We start from the raw sequence: 27,419 nt of genomic DNA on the forward strand, positions 1-27,419 counted from the left end.
ATTTCTCAAATTCCTAAGTTTTAGAAAAGAGGTGACATGTGTTCGCTTTTCTTAGTTTTTGTGTGCCTTTTCCTGTTCTTTTTCCCTATTTCCATCCTATTTTTCCCAGGCCTCCGCCTCTACTTATTTGACCTTATTAATAAGAGAACTTAAATTCTTTGTAGGAAAAAGTAAGTAGACTGTAGGAAACCATCAGTGATCAGAACACATGTAAACCGGGTGTGGTTCACAATCTAATAGAGTTCTCATTAGTTTATAATTTTGTATTTTACGTAATGGCTTCTTTACAAGAAACTGAATCGAATAATAGCTTCAATTGGAAGATAATCTGTTACAGAAATGATAAAAAGTGCTTTTGCTAAGAAACAGCACTGAAATGTTTTTGTAATCAAAATTTAAATATTTTTTAATGTTCTCTCTGGTTTGTTAAATACCCCTAAGGAATACAGGCAACATGTTCTACACACATGTGCTTATGAGTAAGCGAGGGCCGTTGGCCAAAATCTGGCTTGCAGCTCACTGGGAGAAGAAACTCACAAAGGCTCATGTATTTGAATGCAATCTAGAGATAACCATTGAAAGAATTATTTCACCTAAGGTATGTTCTTGACTCAAATTATAATATGTATTTGGCATGATTTATGGAGAGGAAAGGAACTAAAATATGTTCTATCAGAAAATGCATCTCCAAGGAAGTTTTACTTTTGTGTTTTTTTGGGAAGTTTTACTTTTGAAATGGTCTTTAATTCCCACAACATTTATTACCTGAGCACAAACGTATGTCAATTTCTGTGGGTAATTAACTGTTTTCATATGTTTATCATAAATAGATTAGACCCTGAAGGAGGAAGGTCATACTTTGTACATGTTTTGTAATCCTTTCTTATTCCCTTAGCAAAATACTGTAGACACAGTAGGTACCAAATAAGTATTTCTTAAAAAAATAGTGAGTGAATGAATATGGAGAATAGAAAAAAAGAATGAGTATAAATCAAAATATATATGAAAACACTTCATACAGTACTATGTTCATAATAAAATACTGTAAGATACTAGAATTTGCATTAAAATATTTTAATATTTTTAGAAGTTAAGTATTTTTTCTGCTTGCAAGAAGGATGAATAATAATTGAAAACTTTCCATGTGTCAGGCACTGGGCTAGACTTTACATTCATTAGATCATTTAATCTTCACATCAACCCTGTGAGATGGGCTTCTTTGAGCCTCAGTGAAGTGTGATAGTTAAGAGCATGAACTTTTGAGTTAGTCAAACTTAATTCCTGCTCCATTTCTTGGTAGTGTTCTGACTTTGGGCATGCTACTTACCATATCTGAATCTCAGGCTTTTTTCTTCTGTAAACAGAGGTTCATATCAAAATTAAGTAATACATGTAGAGCTCTTAGGACAATTCCTGGCACAAAATAAGTATATAATAAGTGTAACCATTATTAATAAATTGAAGTTCAAGAAGATTGAACTTCAAGTCTCAGCAACTAGGCCAAAACTTGAACCCAAGTCTGTCTGACTGTAGAGTTTATATTCTTCCGTGAAACTAATAATCACATATTTCACTTAGATGGCACATTAGATTATCTTCATTGAGTAAGAACAAAGGTTAATCATTTTACAAGATGAGGTAGAAGTTAAGTGATTCACTTTTTTTTTTTTTTGATGTTTATTTTTGAGAGAGAGAGACAGAGTGCAGGTGGGGGAGGAGGGGCAGAAAGAGAAGGAGACACAGAATCCGAAGCAGGCTCCAGGCTCTGAGCCGTCAGCACAGAGCCTGACGTGCGGCTCCAACTCACGGACCGTGAGATCATGACCTGAGCTGAAGTGGGACGCTTAACCAACTGAGCCACACAGGCATTCCAAATGATTCACTCTAAATAAGAATACAAGGGGCCCCTGAGTGTCTCAGTCGGTTGAGCAACCGGCTTCAGCTCACGGTCTGTGCTGACAGCTCAGAGCCTGGAGCCTGCTTCGGATTCTGTGTCTCCCTCTCTCTCTGCCCCTTACCTGCTTATGCTCTGTCTCTCTCTGTCTCAGAAATAAATAAACATTAAAAAAATAAATCAATAAAAGAGTACAAAATGTCTTCTTTTTAAAGAGAGGGAATTCTGTGATTTTATAATTTTCAAACAGGGTTTATGAATCTAATTCTCAATATTCTAATGCTTTAAAAATTCTTGAAAGGTGAAAATTGCACTTCGAACTTCAGGACACCTTCTTTTGGGAGTTGTGCGAGTCTATAATAGGAAGGCAAAATATCTTTTGGCAGATTGCAACGAAGCATTGCTCAAAATGAAGATGACATTTTGCCCAGGTATACTTGCAACATTGATTTGTCTCACTCACCTTGTTTCTCTTTTGCATTTTTATTTTGGGTGGGCTCTTTTAATTGGTGGCACTCCGTAATTCCAGCGTGTATATGTGAATATAAACTTCCTTTTCACTGATTCTAAGTTTCCGTGGTTAAGGACAAATTATACTCTTTCCCTTGCTCTTTACCTGTGTTTGCAAGAAAAGCTTGTGCTTTCAAACACGTGTAAAGTTCCCGCATATTTACATAAGAAATCTACTTATGTAAGAAATTCTGATATTCAGTTTTAAGGGATTGCTTAATTTACCACATTTATTTTTGCCTGTATGAGATAAATTAGAAATAGTGTAACTGACAAAGCCTAGATATCATAATTGTCATTGTTTTCAGAATTCTCAAGACTCTAAGTAGCTTAGGTTGTTCTTACTATTTATGAAACATAAAAAAATTTTAACGTTTATTTATTTTTGACAGAGAGACAGAATGTGAGTGGAGGAGGGTCAGAAAGAGAGAGAGAGAGACACAGAATCTGAAGCAGGCTCTAGGCTCTGAGCTGTCAGCACAGAGCCTGACCTGGGGCTCAGACTTTCCAGCCTTGAGATCATGACCTGAGGTGAAGTCAGACGTTTAACCTACTGAGACACCCAGGCGCCCCAAAATATTGTAGAAAATCTCTAGACCTTCCAGAGTGCTAGAGATTTACATGTGTCATAAATATGATGGCTTCAAATTTTAACTTAATGTTAAGACCTTCATCATTTCCACCTTGTGTTATGGTTATTTAGGTACAGGCCTTGTCTCTCACACTAGTTTGTAAGTTCCTTGAAGGCAATATCTTTGTTGTGATATTTTCTAAATCTCTTATAGTACTTGTCTCAGTGTCTTGAACATACTGTTCCCTCAATTAATATTTACTGAATCAGGGTTGACAGGTTGTTTTTCTTTATTTAAAATATTTGTAAATTCTCTACGTAGACTTATACTCCTATCAAATATGGTTCATTTGTCCATTATTTCATTTATGCGATCCACAAATATTTATTGATGCCATACTTTGTGCCAAACACTATTTTAAGGCTCTGGGATACAAGGACAAATAAGGCAAATAAGGTCCCTTTCAGTTTGGAGAGGATATCAGATAATAAAAAAGTTTTTTAAAATTATTATAATAATTGTAGATAATGATTGTGCTATGCAGGAGTCTAAGCAGAGTATTACAACAAAAAATAGCAGAAAACTTTACTTGCATTAGGCTAATTAGAAAAAGCCTTTCTAGAAAGGGTAGAGTTTAAGCTCAAACTTGAAGAATGAGAAGTACCCAGCCATGTAAAAAGTCCCTGAGGGAATAGCATTCCGGGCAGAGGGGAACTGTCAGAGCAAAGGTCTTGAGGGGGAAAAATGCTTAATTTGTTCAGGTAACAAAAAGGCCAGTATAGCTAGAGTCTAGTGAGTGAGGGAAAGATCCTTCGATGATGCTGACAGGTTTGTACAGCTGCAGAGGTTCTGATTAGACATTTGAATTTTATTTAATACACTGGGGAAGTCACTGAATCACTTTAAGCATGGGAATGAGCTGAGCTGATTGCTCTTTAAATATTTTTAAATACCACTCTGGCTGTTTGTAGAGAATGGGACCGAAGAGGGGCAAGAATTGGGAGTTTCTTTTATAGCATTATTGCTCATTGGATGTGGTTTTTTATTCTTTTCAGGGCTGGTTGACCTTCCAAAAGAGAATTTTGAAGCTGCTTACAATGCTATCACATTGCCAGAAGAGTTTCATGATTTTGACACCCACAATGTGAAGTAAATTATTTTTTCATTTTCCTTCAATTTAATTTTCTTTTAAAAAAAGTTTATTTATTGATTTTGAGAGAGAGAGGGAGAGAGGGAACGCGAGTGAGGCAGGGGCAGAGAGAGAGGGAGAGAGAGAATGCCAAGCAGGGGCTCAAGCCCACTAACTGAGATCATGACCTGAGCTAAAATCAAGAGTTGGAAGCATAAGCGACTGAGCCATGCTGGCGACCCTCAATTTGATTTTCTTGCTTTCACCTTCAGATTTCATGAATACAAGTGGACTCTAGTTAAGAACTGAAATACACATGCAGTTGAGAAGACTTAAGTTTGGTGTGAAATTTTGAAATATAACACCAAAAATGTATCATCATATTTGCTGAATGTAATTTGCGATACTAACAGTATGTTCTTCCATTCATTCGGTAAATATGTATTGGGTTCCTTCCATATGCCAGGCACTGCTCTAGACACTGAGGACATTGAGCAACAGCTTCTGTGTGCATGAATCTTACATTTTAGACAGACAATAAGCAAAGAAATATACACTTTGCCAGAAAATGATCAGCAATATGAAAAGAAACAGAAAATAAAGAAAAAAATGATAGGATTCTCAAGAAAGGGTTTTCTAATAAGGTCAGAACTGAAACCTGAGGGAGGTATAGGAACAAATCATTCAGTAATGTGGGGAAGAATGTTCCATGTAGAGCAAGTGAGAAGGCCCTAAGGCAGAACACATTGGACCTTTTCTGGGAACAGCAAGGAGGCAAGTGAGACTGTGCTGTAAATGACGGTCTGAGTGGTAGGAAATGAGAGGTAGTTGAGGGTGCAAATGATGTTGAGTGTTGCAGGCCACAGTAAGGACTTTAATTTTATTCAGATAGGGAGCACAGGAGGGTTTTGAATAGGAGAGTGACAGATCTGACTTGATTTCAACATGCTTCTTCCCCTTTACTTAGTATAAAGGGGAAAGGGAGGAAGCAGAGAGCCTATGAGAAAATTATTTCAGTAAGAAGTCCAGATGACCCTCCCACCCAACACCTACTCAGGGCTGCAAGGGAAACTCCACCCCACCTCTTACCAGGAGCTGCTGCAGGCAGAGCCCAGCACTGAAAGGGTCTCCCCCCTCACACCAGGCCTATCACCCAGCCCCGTTGATCTGGAAGTGAAGGCCCAGGGTACATGGGGGGAGAAGGGCAGTGAAAACAGTTAATGCCTTGAGTGGGGGATGCCAGGATTCATGGCTGGGAGGGACAGGAAGGGGACATGACAGCCCTGCCCTATCTGTGGGAGCCTGAGGGCCCAACTAGGGGCACGCGCCTTTCCCACCAGCAGCCCACAGACGTGGGATCAGGATGCCAGGCCTCTGTGTCCTCGAAGGGACCCTCCTGTGGTCTTTGTCTTGATCTTCCTTAATAAATGGTGCTATCCCTGCCAAAAAAAAAGGGAAGTCCAGGTGAGGAATGACAGTGTCTGTAATCACTTCTCAGTCTTCATGTTATCAAGGTGGTAACAAATTATGAATATATTTTGAAGACAGAGCCAACAGAATTTGCTGAAGAATTGGATATGGCTTTAAGGAAAAGAGAAAGGAAGGATGACTACAGTCATCCTATAGTCACAGATAAATTAGGCTTTAGACATAAGTTTTGAGATGATTGTTACACATCCAAGGGGAGTAGGCAAGTAGTTGAATATCTGGGTCTGAAATTCAGGAAGGAGGTCTGGATGGGATAGATAAATTTAGGAGTTGTGAGTATATAGATGGAATTTCAACCCCCAGAGAGTGAGCGTAATTATTTTAAAAGAGAGAGATCTGAGAACAGAGTGTTGGGTCATTCCTAATAGCTGGTAGTCTGGGAGATGAGGAAGGACTAATGAAAGAAAAGGAGCAGCCAATGAGGTAAGGAAAAACTCAAGAGAAAGTAGTATCCTGGAGGTGAAGAGAAGAATACCTTCCATGAGGGAGTGAACATCTGTTTCAGATGCAGTTGGTTAGAATAAGTAAGACAAGGACTGAGAATTGACCCCTGGGTTCAGCAACCCAGAGACCATTTGTTATATATACATGTGTAATCAACTAGTGTGTATAAATAATACTATTGAGGAAATAAAAGTGTTTATTTTTTATAATAAAAGCTGTTTTTTGTTTTAGAGTTTTGGGCTTTTTTTCAGTATACTGCAAAATGCTTGTGTTCTGTTGGCATATTTTTCTCAATTTTCTCAATCTTATGTTTCTCCATAGTGCTATTGATGTTTCAGAACACGTTACTCAGAACCAAAGCAGACCAGAAGAAATCACACTTAGAGAATATTACAATAATGATCTACTGTTCCAAGCTGGGAGCTTTGGTGAGACTCTTTGAGAAATTAAAATCACAAGCTATAATCAATTATAAAATATAATTGCATTTTTGCAATTATAAAATAATTGCAAAATTATTTATAAAATAGAAGCATAATTGCAAAATAACTTATAAAATAAATATGCATTTTTGTATTGAAACCATGTCAATAGAAATAGCTATCTTTAGAATGGATCTCTTGATGTCTAAATGCAACTCTCAGTAAGTTTATCTTTACCTTGTTCTAAATAGGTGTTAATACCAAGACTCAGCCTTAGGCTATAAACTTCCCTTCTTAGTCTGCAGTCCTTTATTGAATACTTACTATATGTCATGTTCTATCATAGGCATAGGCAGTACAAAGTTTGCAGAAGCACTTCCTGCCCACAAGGAGCTTCAGGCTGGGAGAGAGATATGCAAATAAACATATATATATATATATATATATATATATATACACACATATATAGTAATATATGTGTATAAATACATATATATTACATAATACACATATATTACATATAACCCTAACACTGTATATATATATATGTGTGTGTGTGTGTGTGTGTGTGTATATAGTGTTTTACGTGTGTGCTGTATATCGTGCCTTCAAAGTATGAAAATTTCTCCAATATATGATGATATCCATTGTAAAATGAAAAAGTTTAGCATGGCTTGGGACTGAGGAGGAAATAACACATGCTAAATATATACTCATTGATTATAAAACAAACTGTTGAGTATATTTTATAATTAAGCTGTTCTTTTTATGGCATTTACCTCTGTCTTGAACCATTATATTATGTACGTCCTGTATTGATCTGAAAACTCCATGAGGATAAAATCTGTGTCGTATTCACGTTTGGTTCTCTTATAGTGCCCGAAGCAGTGAGTGTAGAAGAAGGGTGGCTTAACTCTGTGTTCCGTGGGGGAGGGTGGTCAAGCCAGTAATGCTTGAACTACATCTCCAACCTCCATTTTTCATCCTTACTCTTCTCCTGTAACTCTTCCAATCTACAGCTGTGTTCTTAAATGATCTGTGGTGTGGGACAAATTTTAGAATTTTTGTTAATTTCCAGTCTGTCATGGAATGATGCTTTTGTAAAATCCAGAAAAATTGAAAGTTTAAAAATCAAAACATATGCTTCAATTTTTCTTATTAAATTCAACATATATAAAATTACTCTGTGAAATTGCTATCAAGTTTTTTAAACATTCACCTCTAGTCTGTGTATTTACTCTATCATGGACAAGCACCAACCCACAGACCATATTTTGAGTAGCCTGGATCTCTCACTCTCTGTAATCCCAGGCCTTAAAATGTAATACATTGGCAAAGAGTTAATCATATTTCCTACTGCCAAGACACTCTTTACACATTTCCCTATAAACACTACTGCTGTTCTTTAGGCCTAAAACTTTAGGATCGCTTTTTTTTTTTTTTTGAGAGAAAGAGACAGAGCATGAGCGGGGGAAGGGCAGAGAGAGAGAGACACACAGAATCTGAAGCAGGCTCCAGGCTCCAAACTGTCAGCACAGAGCCCGACGCAGGGCTCGAACTCACAAACTGTGAGATCATGACCTGAGCCAAAGTCGGACACTTAACCGACTGAGCCACCTAGGCGCCCCTAGGATCACTTTTAACTACACTTTCTGTAAGCTTTATACCAGTGCTGATTAACAACAACAACAACAACAAAATTGGACATGTCTCTTAGGTCTTCTATTTCTCTAGCCACCAGTATAGTTCACCAGTACTAAAGACCTGGAGTAATACCCTCCTACACATCTCACAGTCTCTTCCCACATTTTATGTAGCTCTGCAAGAGCAATTGTCCTTAAATTCCATTTTTTCTTTTTGTATCACATTCCTCTACTTAAATACCTTGGGTCCTTATGACTTATTTTAGACACCCTGCCTATCCTCAAGGGCTTCTATCAATTTATCACCTTCTGTATTTTATCAACTTTATTTGTTTTACTCTTGATACAGACTTTTTGCTCTAGTTAAGAAAACATATTACCAGCCAATACTTTAGTTGTTCTCAGTCTGTGTCTCCTACAATTCAAAAAGGGGGAAGAGCATTTTCTCAGTGTACGAACAGATCTGAGTTTGCATCAGCCTTGTTGTGTGATACTGGGCAAATCACCTAGCTTCTCTGAGACTTACTACCCTATTTGTAAAATTGAGATACGACTAGCCGCATCACAGAGTTACTTCCCTCATTCCCTCCTTCAGTTCTTTTCACCAATAGGTGATTTTTCTCTCTTTCAAAAACTAGCTCAAACCTAATGTCTTCTAAGAAATGTTTAATGTTAATCCATCCTATTCTGAACTACAATGTAAGATTGAAAGCAATGATCATTTCTTTAATTTATTTGAATAATCTCAGGTTCTTGTGATGCTCAGTGCTCCGAATATAGTGTCTGTTCAAAAATGTTACTATCTTACTGACCAAGGCTAGTTTTTCTTTTGAGAGCTTTCAAGCTGCTCCTGGAAGATATGAACATAGTTTTAGTTTACTTTTATTTTTTATTTTTTAGCCTTTTCTGTTGAGCAAATCTTTAATCCAGTACAATGAAGCTTGCCTTTTTCAACTCTTCCTTTCTACAAGATAAAAGCCTATAGAAGAATTTTAATATAAGTGATACTGCATGATTTTGTGAGCACTAACAAACATGCTAACATGGGTTAGCACTAACATGAGTTGTGAGAAAGGGAGGAGAACGACAACCTCTGTCTGATCTCTGGGGTTTCAGACTCCTGGACCTAGAGATTCAAACCCATGGAAGGGAAAGAATATTAAGAATATATATGTGCTGGCAACCAATCTGGAAACAAGTCAGTTTGAAGCCGGGAGTTCATTCTACCTGCTACTGTCAGTGTCTTAAGAGTTTGCTCTCATAAGTCTCCATTTTGCAAAATATTTTACCAGTGTAAGTTTTAACTATCACTGTCTCCGCTGGGTTCAGATCCTGGCTTTGTCATTTATTAGGGTATGACTGTGTGCAAATTATAAAACCTTTCTATGGACATGTTCCCTTGTCTAAATTTAGGATTATAATAGTATCTTCTATTATGTAATATAATGCACATACTAAGTACTCGGTTAATGTTAGCTGATTGGGTTTTGTCTTTTTTATCACTGTATCTCTAATACCTAGCAGATTGCCTAATACCCATTCATTAAATACTTATTGAATGAATGTTGTAAGCCCATTATTTAATATTTTATCTACCTTTCCATTCCCAAGAAGGCAGATGTGCTCCTTATTTTCCAAATCCCCACTGTGGATAAACAATGCAAGCAATTGTACTTGAAATAACATGAAATAATACTTGATCAAGCAGGACATGACTATCTAAAGTAGAAGAAATCATTCTGGGAAATTATTAAACTGAACCACAACTAAAGACTCTATCCTAATGTTTTTTCCCTATTGTTTTGGGAAAAGCGTTAGGCTAGAAATCCAGCCTCTACTGATTAACTGAATGACTTCAGTTGACTATGCAAATAAGTTTAGCTCTCATTTTTCTTATCTGTAAAATGGGATGGTCTGTACAAGAAGATATCTGAATTTCCATCTAACCCTAAAACTCTATGTTTCTATGGCTAACTCAGTATTAATGATATGTATTTATTTAGGGGAAGAATCTGAAATTCTCAGAAGACATAGCTTTTTTGATGACAACATATTGCTGGATTCCAGTGGTCCTTTAGTTGAACATAGTTCCGAAAGCCTCATTGGAGAAAAATCTCTGTTCTATGACAGTGGAGATGGATTTGGAGATGAAGGGGCTGCAGGAGAGATGATTGGTATGTTGTCTGGTTATATAGAAATTGGATATTAAAAAAAGAAATTGGATATTTATTTCAGTCATGCTAAGAATGTATTAATAGGCTTATTATATTAAACTAAAATGTCAGGTATGCCCCGTGTCATATAAATCAATGCATTTTTTAAAAGTTTATTTATTTAGGGGCACTTGGGTGGCTCAGTTGGATAAGCATCAGACTTCGGCTCAGGTCATGATCTCGCGGTTTGTGGGTTCAAGCTCCGCGTCAGGCTCTGTGCTGACAGCTCAGAGCCTGGATCCTGCTTTGGATTCTGTGTCTCCCTTTCTCTCTCACTCTGCCCTTCTCCTCCTCATACTCTGTCTCTCTCTGTCTCTGTCTCTCAAAAATAAATAAACATTAAAAAAAATAAAGTTTATTTATTTTGAGAGAGAGAGAGAGCACACGCGTGCATGTGCAAGAGGGTCAAGGGCAGAGAGAAAGAGAGAGAGAGAATCCCAAATAGGCTCCACATTGCCAGCACAGAGCCTGATGTGGAGCTCTATTCCGTGAACCGTGAGATCATGACCCAAGCTGAAATCAACCAACTGAGCCACCCAAGGGCCCCTAAATAAATACTTTTTTTTTTTTAGTCAATACATTTTTTACATACATTTTCAAAGTCTGTGGTGTATTTAAACATTTAGGCTAGATCTAAGTAAATAGGCATCTATTTACACACATTTTCCCTAAAGGTTATAAAATACTACTTGTTTTTATTTTTACAAATTCTTAATTTTTAGAGGGGAAGGAATGAAGTTAGTATATTTCCTCACAAGATATATTAGATCGTATATTGGAATCATTGTTTCCTTTAAGAGAAATTGTGAAACAGCTATTCTAAGGATCTGTCCAACATTTTATATTGTAATTTTATATTTATATCATGATGTTACTATAAAAGAATCATAGAAATGGAGTAGACAAAAACTGGGAAATCTGAATACACATACCTGTATTTTAAAGATAGTGATGGTTATATAACAAGTCTTTTTTAGATTCTCTAGTTTACTTTAAAGGACTGGTTGTGGCAAACTTTTTGAAATTTCAAAATTATGAAAAAATAGTGGTTCTACCTTAGGTATCTACCAAAGAAGTTTGAAAGCTTTCACTTCTTGATTTGGAGTTTAAACATGGCTTTGTAACAAGATTACTATCATAGTATTAGTTTAGTAAATATCTCCTGAAATTAAACATCTATTTAATAAGGGAAAGGAAATAAAATATATAAAGTTCTATATTATCCTGCATGAAATATGATAGTCTATGTAGCCAATCAAATCTACTTAAGTAAGGTTGATTCATTTTTGTATCTGTTTATAATCCTTATATACAAAAATGTCAATTAAACGTTTAGTGAAAAAATGACAGATTCAATTCTGTGACAGAAGTATTTATTGTGTTTTTCAAGACAATCTATTGCAAGATGACCAAAATATCCTGTTAGAAGACATGCATTTGAACAGAGAAATTTCCCTGCCTCCTGAGCCTCCTGATACTATAGTGGGTATGATGAAATTATCTTTTGTGTAGAAAGTGAACAGATACTGATGTTCAAATTAAACCTTACAACTTGCTCGGTTTAAGTAGCAATATAATATAGTGAAAAATAATAAAGAATGTTGTCCCTCAAACTCTTTTGAGTCTGACTGTAGACAATATGGAATAGGAAACTAGGTTCCGAGAAAGGTACAACAGTGGTATTTAACCAGGATTGGGTTTATTTGATATGAGAGCACATCTAAATACTCTGGCAAAATACTATGCCTTTGAGTCATTAAAATAATATGTGTTACATGTTAGAAACATCATTAATATTTGACATTGCTATGATTATTAATTATTAATATTAATACCATATTGACATTAATATAACTGGACAATCTGTATACAATTTGAGAGAAATTACAAATGTGGGGATATTTTCTACTTGAAATTCATGTGAAGGTACCTCAGATCATTTGAAGTATTTTTGTATGATTTTTCTTAAGAATTGAAAGTACAAATAGCCCCATTTTGATTCCTCATTCTTTCTTATGTTACATTTGCTTCCTAACACATAGTAGAAATTTAAAATGTGAAAAAGAGAGATGATATAAATTTATTTATGGTCCTTTATGGGTCAACTAATAATTAAGTATTAACAGAATACAAATTAAAAAAAAATTTTTTTTAACATTTATTTACTTTTGAGAGAGACAGAGCATGAGCAGGGGAGGGGCAGAGAGAGAGAGACAGAGACAGAATATGAAGCAGGCTCCAGGCTCTGAGCTGCCAGTACAGAGCCTGATGCAGGGCTTGAACCCACAGACTGCAAGATCATGACCTGAGCCGAAATCGGTTGCTTAACCGACTGAGCTACCCAGTCACCCCCAGAATACAAATTTTTTTTAGCAGACACAATCAAATTTATGTCAGTCATTTACTGTGGTTGCTACCACTGTTTCTACTAAGTCCAGCCTTAGATGTCACATGTGCAGAAGAAGGTGACGATGCATGACTCACCTAGACACTGGGCCCCAGACCATATAATCTCTGTGTCTCTTCAACTCTCTTAAGTACATGATTCTAAAAATCAGTTTTGGCTCCAGTTTTGGCTTTATCTTTTGCTTTCATTCTCATATAAACATCTAGATTAAACATAACTGTTATTTTTCTAATAATTCTTTTTATGGTGATGTTATTAGTAGAACCAGATAATTCGGAGTGTATATGTCTACCTGAAAATGAAAAAATGGATGAAATCACATTATCAAATGAAGAACATGGATTTACCCTTGACCCAATTGATGTTTCAGGTCAGCGTCATTCATGGTTTTGTTTTTTATTTTTGTTACGCTACTATCTTATTTACTGTGAGATAATCTGTGAAATATTATAGGAAGTAGCCAACCTAGTAATAACATTTGCAATACAATAGGGAAAGGGTAGGGAAAGAGTGTGGAGGAAATTTGAGGTGATTCTTTCATTATAGTCAGTCCTGGCCAAACCATACACCCAGTTTGGGAAATTGGAAAATATAAAACTCAGTTCAATGCCAGTAGTTATTGAACCATTACTCTCTGTTGGGCACAGGAGTTAAGAAGACATAGTACCTGCTTTTTTTGTTTTTGTTTTTTAATGTTTATTTATTTATTTTGAGAGAGAGAGAGAGCGTGTGTGCAAGCCAGGAAGGGGCACAGAGAGAGGGAGAGAGAATCCCAAGCAGACACCACAGTGTCAGCGTAGAGCCCAATGAGGGGCTTGAATTCACAAACCATGAGATCATGACCTGAACTGAAATCAAAGCATCGGATGCTCAATGACTGAGCCACCCAGGTACCAACAATAGTACCTGCTTTTAAGAAGCTTGTAGTCTTATTGGAAAGATAAATAAACATGCACATGCATATAAAATAAGGCAGAATAAAAGGATCAGAAGAGAGGTCTGTGCCCTCTAACATTTAACCTGAAGCATATTTTTAGGAATAAAAAATAAATATGAATATAATATATAACTTGACCTTGTAAGAACATCCTGGTTTCAAGTAGTATAATTGATATGAATTTCAGTTATAAACTCAGGCATGCAAGGAATAAAGCATTGAAGTTTTTTTATTTACCACATTCAACTCTGAGCCTCTATCCCACTGGGTTGGCAAAAGTTTCAATCTGTATAGCTCCCCTATCTATCCTAAGCCATGTGGTATCAAAATTTGGGAGAGGAGTGTGGCAGGTGGAAGGGAAACTTTGGTCATCAACCACAACAGTTTGTGGTATCTACTGTCCCAGCCCATATAGCCTCTGGGGTCATCACACAACCAGCCCTTCTGGATCTTGTCATGTTCCCAGGATTTTACTAAGGCACGTTAGCAAGCAGGTTACTGTTCCTTCTGGTTCCATCTGATCTCAGATCTTCATCCATTCTGGGAAATCTAACCCTCCCCTTTTGCATACTTGGAATTTGTGTATGAATTTCAATGGAGGAGGGAAAAATATACTTGACAAATTAATGTTTCAGAATATCCTGTTATATAGATATCTTAGGGAACTTCAAAATTGAGCAACTTCCCTCCCATTATGTTCTCTGCTCCACATTTCCTGAGTTAATCTACCTGGTAGGTCAACAGAGTCCCTCCTAAGCACTTTGAAGGAACACGGTATAAACTGCATCAACTATTGGCTGCTCAGATACTCTAGCTGTGCAAAAGTCTCGTGAAGCATAATTTTCAGTAGAGAGAAAGGGATATTCTTCCCATGGCAACTCTGTAGGTTGCATTGTGGTAGACATTTCTTAGGTATGCAGTGTCTAGAATATCATTTTACAAAGCTATACAACCAATCCCATTTGTGTCTATTTCTTATATTTAGACCTTGCTGAGAAAAGAAAAGGCAAAAAGAGGAAATTGCTCATAGATCCAGTCAAGGAGATCAGTAGCAAAATTATGCATAAACAGCTTACTTCCTTTACGGACACACTCATGGTTTTGGAACTTGCACCTCCTACCCGAAGACTGATGATGTGGAAGAAGAAGGGAGGAGTGGACATACTTCTGTCAAGTCCTGCCCAGGATATGACTCATGCGGAACTGAAAATGGTAATAGTTTCCATCTTTTTACATAGTTGCAGTGCTTGGTTATAAATAAATAAATGCATATTTACGTTCATGTATACAACAGAATGTAAACTGGTGAAAAATACTCCCTTACTTTTGAATTAATTTGCTTGATGTGTGTGCCTGAATTATAGTTTTCACTTTTTAGCATATGTGCTTGTATTTTATTGAATTGCTTTGCTTGTACAAAAGCAAGTAATAGGAGTGTATATTTTTACAGTTGTTTACAAAGTGCTTTCTGTCCTCTGGCTTTAAACTTGGAAGGAAATTGATACAGAAGGAATCAGTAAGGGAAGAAGTGGGAAATGAAAACATAATAGGTGAGACATCCTAACTGTTGGTGTTGAGGGGATTGTTATAGAAACAAAAGTGTCATTTTATATTTTCAAAATGAAGATGGGATCCAATTCCATATTCCCAAGTATAACTGCTATCTCTAGAAGAATATTTCAGCTTAAGAGAAATTGTTACATCAGCATTGCCTTTTTTCTTTGCAGATTAATTTTTGTTCAACAAGTACACTAAAAAGATGAAGTATATATACTATGTGGATTCCTCCTAATCTCACTCCTTCCTACCTCCCTCATCCCTACAGGCAGTACTCACAAAACTTCAACAGATAAAATTATTTTATCTTGTAGGATAGTGTTTCACTTTAAGACAACTAAAAGGAAAAGTCACCTAGTGATAAGAATAGCATTTCAACAGTACAATGAATCTGAGATGTAGAAATTTCCATCCACCCAGAAGCTACTTGGAGTATTGATAATTGCTGATTATTATTGTGACTATTCTAAAGGAATAATAAAACCAGCTTATGTAACGAGTGAATCTCTGCTTCGTGATCACCTGTCCTGAAGGCATTAAAATCTGCCACACAATACACCAAGATGGGCTTGAACTATCCATGTTATCTTGTGAGTGCGTGTTTGGGAGTGAGTGTGGAGGAGATAGTAGGTGGACCATGGGGAGGGAGGTGATAAGAAGCAGACAAGGCACAAGGGAAGATAAATATGTGAAACTTGGGAAACTATAAGAAAGTTTGTGTACACTTTGCTTAAATTCTTAGATTCCAAGTTTTCTGTCAGAAGTTTTCTTTTGTAACAACCATATCACAATTTAAGTTTGAAAGATAGTTTGGTGAAATCTTCTCTACTTACTAATTCAGAGACCTCCGTGATGGAAGAGCCAAATTCTCGGCAAGACTTAAGTCAACCCAAAACTTGGAAGGATGTGATCAATGGACCTAAGTGTAGCTCTCATGAGGATACCAATAAAAATATTAATTCTGAGGTAAGTTAACCAAAGAGAATCATAAAAGCATTATTTTTCTGACACAGATACAGTGAAGGAAACTTGAGACTCTGACATGTCTTCTTACATTTAGAGTTTATATTTAGTCATATGTTAGTCCATAATTTGTTTGGTAAGGGGCAGTGGTATGTAAAGCATGATTTTCATCTGTAGAACAGTATTTTCTAGAAGTTTAAGAGAGTAAATAAGAAGATAGTAGTTTCATGCTGAAATAATTTGCATGGTAATCAAATAAGTGATTGTACTTGAATCCAGTTATATCCTGAAAATCCTCTTAGGCCCCACATTCAGTATATCATGGAATGTTTTTAGGACTCTAGACAATACACCCATGTTTTGTGTCTGATCAGAAAGTCACTCTTCCCACCTCTAAGAATATGTTTTAGACCTATAATTACCCTAGCCTTGAATCCAAGAGACTATCTGAAGATCCATGACCAAAGAAAAATTTTTTAAAAATTTTATTTGAAGACATAATTTTTATTCAAAAAACGTTATTTAAAAACATAGTTGGAAACAGTGTGCTTTAAAATATTTTTCCTGGGGCACCTGGGTGGCTCAGTCGGTTAAGCGGCTGACTTTGGCTCAGGTCATGATCTCACGGTCTGTGAGTTTGAGCCCCTCGTCGGGCTCTGTGCTGACAGCTCAGAGCCTGGAGCCTGTTTCGGATTCTGTGTTTCCCTCTCTCTGACCCTCCCCCGTTCATGCTCTGTCTCTCTCTGTGTCAAAAATAAATAAACGTTAAAAAAAATTTTTTTAAATATATTTTTCCTATTGTCACTTTAGTGATTGTACAGATATAGCCACACCAGATAAAAAGAAACCAGTGCTCTTCTGGTTTGCTCCATCGTCACTGCATTTTGATAACCACTCAGGGAATTCAAAGTCAGTCCACATTGAAACTGAATGCTCTTGGAAGGAAAGACAATTTCACAACGCACTAACACAGAATGTATTTTACTAAATATTTGATAGTATACTAGATATTGAATTATTAGGTTGCCAGTATCTTCCTTATTTGGGCTTAGGCATTTCTTAGAGTGCACCTACTGAAAATTATGATCAGGCAAGCTTGTTTAGTTCATGATTTTTTAACATATTAACAAAACAGATTTTCCCTCATGCTTGAAGAGATTGATGTATGAGTTCTCTTGAACCATTTAGCTCCTCTGCCCTAACTTATGCTTTAGCCTTCAATTCCATTTTTATTCTGCTTCCAAAAACGGTGAACAGATGTGAAATACAGTCAGGAATGGGAGCACATTGACAGGACAGAAAAGTATTGATTCTGATTAGTCATTTTCAAATCTTTATAAAGCATTTTTTATGTAAAGTAACTGCAAAATTGAGAGTATCTAAAATGTAGAATATTCATAGAGATTAAAAGGGAAAAGACATAAGTCTCCACAAACATGCATGTTAAAGAATAAAATGCAACTCCTGATACTCACTAAACATTCTGAAAGCTGCAATGAAAAATCAAGGAAGCTTTGTTGAAGGAAGCTCCTACCTGAAGACTGGTTAAAGATGAAAACGGGGCCCAACAGCTTCTATAGCAATGAAAAAAGGAGGTGATAAGGAATGGAGAATTTCTGGCTCTCTCTTTTTCCTTCTTCTCTGTGCCTTTGCTCCTCTTTCAGAGGACATAGTTTTTCTTCCCTTTTGCCAGCGACAGCTCCAGCAGTGGTGGCAAGAATCGTGTCATGGCCCTAGGTAAAGATGTTAATATCGCTTCCCCCATTTTCACCCCCTCTGCTTACAGTGCGTCTTCCTCTGCCACCTGGTACTGGCATGAGGATAGAGGCAGGGGCTGGGGCTGGAGCTGGACAAAATGCTTCAAAGGAAAGTGGTCTCAGCCACTCAGCCAAAAATATGTTTGATGTGGGGTCTGCAGTGGTGGAGAAAACAGGACTAGAAAAGATAGGCAACAAAGAGGGCAGGAATGTGCCAGTTCTTCATCAGTGGGAGGCTTATGGAGAACAGGGGCTGCCTACCTGGGATATTTCAGGAATAATATTTTGCGAATGCAGGTGGTATTTTAAACTAGTTTCAGAGGGGTGCCTGGGTGGCGCAGCTGGTTAAATGTCCAACTCTTAATCTCCGCTCAGGTCATCATCTCACATTTCGTAAGTTTGAGCCCCGCTTTTGGCTGTGTACTGATGACACAGAGCCTGCTTGGGATTCTGTCTCTCCTTCTCTCTGCCCCTCTGCTGCTTGTGCTCTACCTCTCTCAAAATAAATAAATAAAATTTAAAATAAATATATAAATCAGTTTTAGAAATGAGCATTCATGTGATGAAAGCATTTAGCAAAATAAAATTGTTCCTATGAAAACTACTACTACTGTGATGACCTACCTGTATCTCCCTAATTTGCTTTAGGAGGATGTTGTTGAAGTGGTATCTTCAGCTACTGAGGAATCTTCCTTAACGAATGCTGTCTTAGCACAAGAAATTGAAAATAGTCCAGTTGAATTGGTAAATATATTCATAGTCTTGAAAATTTTCTTAAAAACTTTGTTCTTAAATAGTTAACACTTTATTTACCTAAAAGTTGGTTTTAGAGCGATCATGTTGCTTTCTAGAATTATTATTTAGTGATCTCAACAAAGAGATGTGTCGGTAGTTTGATAAAACACACTCAGAATTGCTTTGACCTTTCTTCTTTCTTTAATTTATTTTGAAACTTCAAATAATTTTAAATAAAACTATGGGATTTTTATATTATCAAAGGTAGTCATAGGTTAAAAATATTGAGAATCACTGTTGAGTCATTCTTGTAACAGCTTTAAAGAAACAGAGCTATATTAGAGGTACATCCTATGGCATTTGAAATTTTACTTCATTTACGAATAAAAAAACAAAAAACAAAACAATTTTTATCCAAAACATTATATGGCTCAAGGCCTATACTGTCCGAGATTTTTAGAGATCAGAAAGAGAAAATGGTCTGCTCAAAGGGTCACAATTAAATAGCAAAGCGAGAAGTAACATGGACTTACCTGACTTCATGTGTATTACTGTCTTCTTTCTCTAGTCCTTGTACCACAGTGCTGAAGGCATTTTTAAGATTGTAATGAATTCCTATTAAATAATATCAAAATAGCTATTAATGCCATAAATAAGTTGTTCTTAAAGAAATAATCTTTATAATGAGTTCTGAGACTATTAGATTGTTTTTTCATATGTGGAGAACACTGCATTCTCTGGATAATCTAAGACGGGAAAGATACCTGAATTTTCTACCTGAAATATCCAAACAGCTAAGCCAGAAGAGGGTTGGTTAATTTTCGCCTTTCTCTTTGCTTCTGTAGACACAGGTTATTTTCATACGTGGTCAAGCAAACCACAACACAGCACAAGTTCAGCTGTTTTTAATAATCCACTGGGCTTTCCACACAATGGATTCAGCTGTAGGGTGTCCAGATAGATCAAGTAGACAGGCTTCAGCAAAGTGCATAGACTATTTTTTCTGAGCCTTTTCCTGGTTAGTTTAGTCGTGCGATATAGGTGAAGCTGCAATCTCATGGATCTTTACCAAAGAGTTGGGCCACTGCTTTTTATATATGAAAAACAGCATTTGTGTATTTAACAATATAATAAACGTTAGCAATTGGGTGAATTCATTTATCCCAGGGCAGACCAGAAAGAAATAAAAATAAATTGTACCTGGAGAGATTCGGAAAACTCTTCAGAATGAAGTGACCATATTTTCAGATCACCCCTTTTGGAGCATAAGGAAGGATGCTATACAATCAGGACCAGGAAGCCAGCATAGCTAGTAGGAATGAGGACTCGGCAGTCCCCTTAGCTTTAAGTGATTTAAAATACTATCCAGAATATTCTGGAACTTTCTGAAATCATCTTGGAGTCTGTGAAATTGAAAACACTGTGGGAAGTGTCTTGGCTTCAAAGGTACACATGAAGGCTTGACAAACATTGCACCTCTGATAAGGATGACACAGAAGGTATTGGGTTGCATGGTCAGAGCTAGCCTGGGAAAAATTAGAAAGTAGTTCAGATCTGTGCCACCTTCGTCCCTGCCACCCCCCGCCCCTGCACTTTGTAGGCTTGCTCTTTTGTCAGATTCATCAGCACCTTTCCTATGCCCAGTTCTGTTCCTAGCTCATAAAGTGTTAGGTGATAAGAGCTTAGAGTGAGTTCCTGTGAAGGGATTTCAACTTGACTGTTTTTAAATATTGAGGTGTTTCTGAAGGTGGCTAAGCTTTAAAGACTGAAAAGAACTAATCTATTCAGATAATATGACAGGAAGTGAGTTGATCTCTTTTGGACAGGTTACCCTTGAAATCCAAAAGGTTCTAACCCAATTGTACACAAATTGCTAAACATCATTTATTAATTAGAGCTTCTGTATCACCAGGGAAGTTCAGATAAAGGCCTTTACAATGCAGTTTTTCTATAGGTTTATGTTTACCCTGTCAACTCAGTTCAAATTGACCAGAGCTGGGATAGTCCTAACCAAAAGTCATGGCTGACTTAACTTTTGGAAGTAAGATCACAGTGCCCTGGTATGCATTACCAGTAAAGACTGCAGAATCTCCTACTCTGGAGCCCCTCATCACCTAGGGAGCATAGATATAACCCTACAAAGACTGATCTAAAGTTGTATGTTTCCTATTCTGTCGTCAGACTATAAGCTCCTTTATTTAGCAGGACCCAGTGTTATGGTTGGGTTTCTTGTAGCAGCTAACACTGTGCTTAGCAAATAGTAGCATTCAGTAAAATTTGTTTCATTGAGGTATTTTATTATTCATTCAAACAGGAGTCATTGGGGAATCAACAAAATTTTGAGGCAGAGAGGTGGAATGGAAGAATTCTTAAGATGTTAAATAGCTTGCAGGTAAGGTGATAGGGTTTGTCAATCCTATTTTTTTTTCAAAATAAATAAAATGTTGACTTCAATCTTCTAGACATTAATAAAAATGAAATCATTTTTGAAGTGCCTGGGTGGCTCAGTCAGTTAAGTGTCCGACTCTGGGTTTTGGCTCAAGTCATGATCTCACAGTTCGTGAATTCAAGCCCCTCCGTCGGGCATGCAGGCATGCTGCCAGTGTGGAGCCTGCTTGGGATTCTTTCTCTACCTCTCACTCTCTGCCCCTCCCTGAATTGCATGTGCTATCTCTGTCTCTTTCTCAATAAATAAACTTAAAAAAAATCATTTTCATTATTTTTTTGTTGAGACCAAATTCCACTAGAATGAAATGATTTTGAGCAGTATACCCAGGGCTAACTATGAGAGTTTGCTTTTGGTGCCTGCATATTCTAAGCAACTTCTTACCTATACTCAGAACTCTAGACATCTAGTGTATTTCCCGTTCTTGGGTTTAGGAGGCTATCAACCAATTCTCTATATGGAACTAAGTTTATAATAACATAAGAGTGGGGCACCTGGATAAGTCAGTAGATTGAGTGTCTGACTCTTGATTTCGGCTTTGCTCATAATCCCAGGGTTGTGATCCCACAGTCGTGGAATCGAGCCCTGTGTCAGGCTCCATGAGGAGCATGGAGCCTGCTTAAGATTCTCTCTCTCTGCCCCCCTCTGCTCCTCTTCCCCACTCGGGTGCGTTCTCTCTCTCTCTTAAAAAAAAATGGTATAAGAGTAAAACTGATAATTTTAAATTTAACTTATATTTTTATCAAAATAATACATGTATATAATTTTAAAAGTTACATAGTTCTATGCTATAAGAATGAAAAGGAAACACAGAAGATTTTTGTCTACTCCTCCTTATCTCTAAGTCCTGCTCACCAGAGGCAACTATGTTCAGCTGTTTCTTTTAGCATTTATATCTATATTTCTAATCATATGTTCTTACTGTTCTTTCTTGATATTTCAGCTTTAAATTTTACCTGTTAACTTCTTTCAACATAAAATGAATATTTCGCTGAGTTATATCTCCCCTAACCCCAGTCTGTTTTTAGCACAATATTCAGTGTTTACAATAATTGTAACAGTTACGATGCAGATTTGATTTTGACTAAGAGCCAAAATACCAGTGGTTTAAAAAGATAAAGTATGACCTGGTATGGCTGCTCTGCTCACAAAATATCAGAGACCTAGGTTACCTTTATCTCATTTCCTTTATTCCCAGGATCAAAAATGGCTAAGTACCCATCATGTCTACATTCTGTTCAGCAGCAAAAATTTCTTTAAGTATACAACAGAGATTGTGTGTATCACTTCCCACATTTCATTGCCTAGGACTTAGTCACCTTGCCACATCTAGCTGGGAAATGTAGTCCTTTGTCTGGTAGCTTTGGGCTCAGCTAGTAATTCTATTCCTATGGAAGACAGGAATGGATAGTAAGAGACAATCAGCAGTTACTGTTACTATGGAGGGGCACCTGAGTGGCTCAGTCAGTTAAGCGTCCAACTTCTGCTCAGGTCATGATCTCGTGGTTTATGGGTTCAAGCCCCGTGTCAGGCTCTGTGCTGACAGCTCAGAGCCTGGAGCCTACTCCAGGTTCTGTGTCTCCCTCTCTCTCTGCCTCTCCTCCACTCACGTCGTGTCTCTCTCTGTTTCTCAAAAATGAATAAATGTTAAAAAAAATTTTAATAAAAAAACCCCAAAGACTATGTAAAAATTATTGTCATTGCATTTCTTTTCTTGTCAATTTTATAGTGCTTTTTTTTAGTTAATCATTGCCTCATTTCCCCCCATTTGCTTAGTGTCTATATACTCATCCTTAATTCTTTTTAAAAATTCTCTGACATATAATGAAACCCTGTTTAGTATGGGCAAATATATCAATTGATTCATCAGTTCCATTTTTTTTTTTCTTGAAGATACTCTTTCCAGAGCTCATCATCCTTTTATTCTAATTGGACTAGCTGCTCTCTAGGTCTTTTCTATAGTTTTTGTCTTGGGACATTCCTTTATCATAACATGGGAATTCCTTTGTCTCTTTCCTATATTAGTTTCTCTAGTTCTCGATGCTTTGGTCTTCCTTTACTTTGAACTTTTTGGTGGTTAACATCCTCTCATAATTTCTGAGAGAAAGAGTGCATAGGAGATATACACCCTATATACAAGTCTGAAAATTTCTTTATTTTACCTTTAACTTGATTGTATGTCTCTGAACCTAGTTTGAAAATAGTATCTTTCAGATGTTGAAGGCTTTGTAACATGTGTAGGCTTCTTGTGCTGTTACTGAAAAGCTAGATGCTGCTTGGTTGGCAATCCTTTATTTTCTCTCTGGAAACTTTTAGATCTTTTCTTTACTCCTAGTGGTCTGAAATTTCAGGATGATGTGTTTTGATATGGGTCTTTTTTCATTTATTGTGCTGACCATGTAGTGGTTTCTTTATTCTGAAAGTTCATGTCCTTGAATTCTAGGAAATTTTATTGTATTTCTTGAATTGCCTCCTTGTTAATCTCTTCTATCTTTCTGAATTGCCTGTGGATCAGATGTTTGATCCCCTGAATTGCACCTTTAAATTTTAAAGAATCTTTTATCCCTTATATCAATTCCCTTTGTTTTGCTTTTTTTCCTATCCTCTAGAAAATTTCTTCAACTTTATCTTCTAGTCTTTATTGAATTTTATTTCTGCTTTCACGTTTTTTGTTTTCCAGGAATTTTTCTTAGTTATTAATTATCGTTTGTTTTGTAGCATCCTTATATTTCATTTATTTATTTACTTTTTTAAACAGCTTTATTGAGGTATTACTAACATACAATAAATCATACCTATTTAAAATACAGTAGAACAATTTTGACATATGTATATACCTGTGAAACCATCACCACAATCAAGATAGTGAACGTATGTATCCATAACCCCAAAAAGTTTCCTTGTGCCTCTTGATAATTCTTTGTCCCATCTCTCCCACTGGTCCTCCTCCCACACCTCCAAGCAACCCACTAATGTGGGTTTTTTTTCAATAATCATCCTCATCTGTACTTCTATTCTAGAAATCTGATTCCAAGTACTAGTCTTCCTAAAAGGCGTTATCTTCATCCATAATTAAATGCTTTATTGTAGCTCAACTTTTTCTGGTAGGTTCATAGGTGCCCTATGGTGACTCCGATATCTTTTTGATCTGTGTCAAGAAACTGGGAGGTGTTTATAAAGCCATATTCCTCTGCCACTAAGATATATAAATATAATTTTACATTTATCACTATAGTTGTTTATAGTCACCCCCACCCCCCAGTACCTTTAAGGAAAAGAAGCCTGATGAGGCTGATAATTTTCATTGTATTTGAAGCCTCCCAAAGTCCTGTGGGTTGTTTTCTGCCTACAAGTCTAAACTAATTGCACCTTCCACGAGGGCCCTTTATTTACGTTAACATCAAAATTTTAAAAGACCTAACATTTGTATAACACGTTAGAAATTTGCATAACACTTTAAAAGTTCTTTTGCATGCATTTTCTCAATGAGCCAAGCTTGTATTCAGTGACCTATGATTTTTTTTAAGTTTACTAATGAGTCATTTGCATTTAAGGATTTCACACTCCCTTATCAAAAATATCAATATTTTATTCATCATGCATCCACAGCCTGCTGGACTTTTAATGATGTTGTTTCTCTTTCCTTTCTTCTTTTCTAATTATTTTTCCAGGAATCCAACAAGATGGGAATGCAGTACTTTAGTCTGATGAAGCTCTGCAGACACAGTGACCGAAAACAAGCTGCTGCCAAATTTTATAGCTTTCTTGTCCTAAAAAAACAGCGGGCTATTGAGCTGAGCCAGAGTGCTCCCTATGCAGATATCATAGCTACAGTGGGACCAATGTTCCATAAAATGTGAAGGAAATCCAGAACATGCAGATTTATGTCATATTTGGAATTTCTGTGTAGATGGTTCACTTTAATGCAGAAGCTGTCTGGAAGCAGCTGAAGGTCTGATCCATTTCATATATTAGCCAACTGCCTATTTTATGTTTGTAAAGTCAGAATAACCATAGCCAGAATTGGAAACCTGTTTGCTCACAGAAATACTGAATTGTAGCTAAGTAACATTTTTAACTTAGCTAACTTGAATGTATAGTATTTACCATTTCCCTGACTTGAATATTGCATTTAGAATATATTTTTAAAATACTATGTGCCTTCAAGAAATATTTAAGGATATTTTTAAAGCTATTTTATATTGGATTATTTACTTAAGTTTTATGGGAGTAATTAATATTTTGTTTCCCCACAGGCGGTAATTTATTTGATTCTAATGCAAATCACCCTTGATTTGACCTAATGCCATATTTTTTAATCTAATATCTTAATTTAAAAGTTCTAAAATTCATCTTTGTCTTAAATTATCTGAATGACTTTTAGTCTATTTATGGGTTATTTAACATTTTATTTACTATTTAATGATTATTATAACTACCATTCGTGTGTCAGCAAAACTAAATCTCTTCTTACGTTGAAAAAATTAGCAGACACTTATTCAGCACGTTGTCTGCAGCTACAATTCAAGTAAAGGTCGTTAAAATAAATGTTCTTTTACTTGGTGTTTACTGAGCATTTTTTACATTAAAACCATTGTTTTTCTTTTTTCTTAGTTCAAGTTTGAGTTAGGGAATTTTCATATAATGCTCTGTGAGCTCCATAGTGTTCTATGAAGTGAAGCTGATAGTACTCTCTTAAATCTCCTTGTATCTAGAGTTATCTTCCTGCAAATGAAATCCTAAATGGCCTCTTTGAATGTATTAATTATAATATTGAAATGTCAAAATTTAAACCTTTAAAAATTTAAAATATTTAAAAAATGTCTTTTATTCTTCTAAAGATACATGATTTAAAATCCAAAAAAAAAAGTCTTTTATTTTTTAAATTAACATATAGAAAAACTGACTTTCTCATTTTGGCACATAGTTCTGTGAATTTTAACACATGTCCAGATTCCTGTAACCACCACTACAATCAGGATACCAACAGTAACATCACCCAAAAAATTCCCTTGTGTTATCCCTTTGTAATCACTGCCTTCCCGCATCCTAACTCCTGCAACCACTCGTTTACATGACTATAGTTTTGGGGTTTTTTTAATGTTATATAAATGGAATCCTATAATATGTAACCTTTTTGAAACTTTCGTTCAATATAATGCCTTTGAGAGTTCTCCAAGCGGTTGCATGTATCAGTGGTTTGGTACTGTTTGTTGCTGGGTAGTATTCTGGTGTCTGGATATAGCAGTTTATTTATCCATTTACCCCCTGGAAGACATTGAAGTTGTTTTCAGTTTTTGGCAATTATGAATGGAGCTGCTTAATATACTCTTGTACAGTTTTTGTGTGAACATAAGTGTATTTCTCTGGATAAATATCTAGCAGTGAAATTGCTGGGTCATATGGTAAGCGCATGTTTAACTTGATAAGAAATTATCAAGTTGTTTTCCAGAGTGGATGTACCTTTTTGGACTCACACTAGCAGTATGAGATTTACAATTGACCCTTTGCTACCTTTTATTTTGACATAATTGTGGTTGTAAAAAATAATACAGAAAGACTTGTATAACCTTTACCCAGTTCCCCCAATTTTTGCATAATTTTAGTACACTATCATAGGAAACTGACACTGATACAGTCCATTCACCTTATTCATACTTCACCAGTTTTACATGCACTATTTGTGTGTATTTAGTTCTATGTACTTTTTTATTTTTTTTTAACGTTTTATTTAATTTTGAGACAGAGAGAGACAGAGCATGAACGGGGGAGGGGCAGAGAGAGAGGGAGACACAGAATCGGAGGCAGGCTCCAGGCTCTGAGCCATCAGCCCAGAGCCGGACGCGGGGCTCGAACTCATGGACCGTGAGATCGTGACCTGAGCTGAAGTCGGACGCCTAACCGACTGAGCCACCCAGGCGCCCCTAGTTCTATGTACTTTAATACATATGTAGCTTCATGTGACCACCACCACAGTCAAGAAACAGAATAATTCCATCACAAGGATCACTTGTTCGTACCCTTTTGAAGCCACAGCCACCTGCTTCCCTACCTTCCACCCTCGTTTCTGACAACTACTAATCTGTTCTCTATCTCCATAATTTTGTCACTCATGTGACTTTGCTAAACTTAAAAAATTAGTTTTAGGAGTTGGTCTTTTATAGATTCCTTGGGATTTTCTACATGGACAATCATGCTGTATACAAATAAGGACAGTTTCATTTCTTCCTTGTCAGTCTGTTTCCAGTGTGAGGAAGAAGGCATTCACTTTCACCATTCTGTATGATGTTAGCTATAACTGG

The 27,419-nt window shown here is 36.5% G+C and overlaps 1 protein-coding gene across 2 annotated transcripts; it reads left to right on the forward strand.

The window, feature by feature from the left end:
- On the forward strand, positions 1–26,683 carry RAD21L1 (RAD21 cohesin complex component like 1). 2 transcript variants are annotated; one of them, XM_015084178.3, is made up of 13 exons: positions 1–598; positions 2,196–2,325; positions 4,032–4,125; positions 6,359–6,465; positions 10,106–10,276; positions 11,706–11,801; positions 12,982–13,092; positions 14,645–14,871; positions 15,110–15,209; positions 16,058–16,182; positions 18,585–18,680; positions 20,986–21,063; positions 24,789–26,681. In XM_015084178.3, exons 1-13 carry the CDS (start codon positions 455–457, stop codon positions 24,975–24,977), a joined length of 1,668 nt encoding a protein of 555 aa, XP_014939664.3. In that variant the 5' UTR covers positions 1–454; the 3' UTR covers positions 24,978–26,681. The 2 variants fall into 2 exon arrangements, with proteins under 2 accessions (XP_014939664.3, XP_053056116.1); XM_053200141.1 differs by having other exon boundaries at positions 5–598; positions 12,985–13,092; positions 24,789–26,683.
- Positions 26,684–27,419: the final 736 nt, after the last annotated feature.

The sequence above is a fragment of the Acinonyx jubatus genome, chromosome A3, assembly GCF_027475565.1.
Source record: "Acinonyx jubatus isolate Ajub_Pintada_27869175 chromosome A3, VMU_Ajub_asm_v1.0, whole genome shotgun sequence".
In the NCBI taxonomy this organism is placed as follows: Eukaryota; Metazoa; Chordata; class Mammalia; order Carnivora; family Felidae; genus Acinonyx; species Acinonyx jubatus.

Excerpts from the sequence above, each read along its gene's own strand:
- RAD21L1 (XM_015084178.3), top strand. The coding sequence starts at position 455 with ATGTTCTACACACATGTGCTTATGAGTAAGCGAGGGCCGTTGGCCAAA. Across the intron at positions 4,126-6,358 it reads TTTGACACCCACAATGTGAA|TGCTATTGATGTTTCAGAAC; the intron begins GTAAATTATTTT and ends GTTTCTCCATAG. Across the intron at positions 13,093-14,644 it reads TGACCCAATTGATGTTTCAG|ACCTTGCTGAGAAAAGAAAA; the intron begins GTCAGCGTCATT and ends TCTTATATTTAG.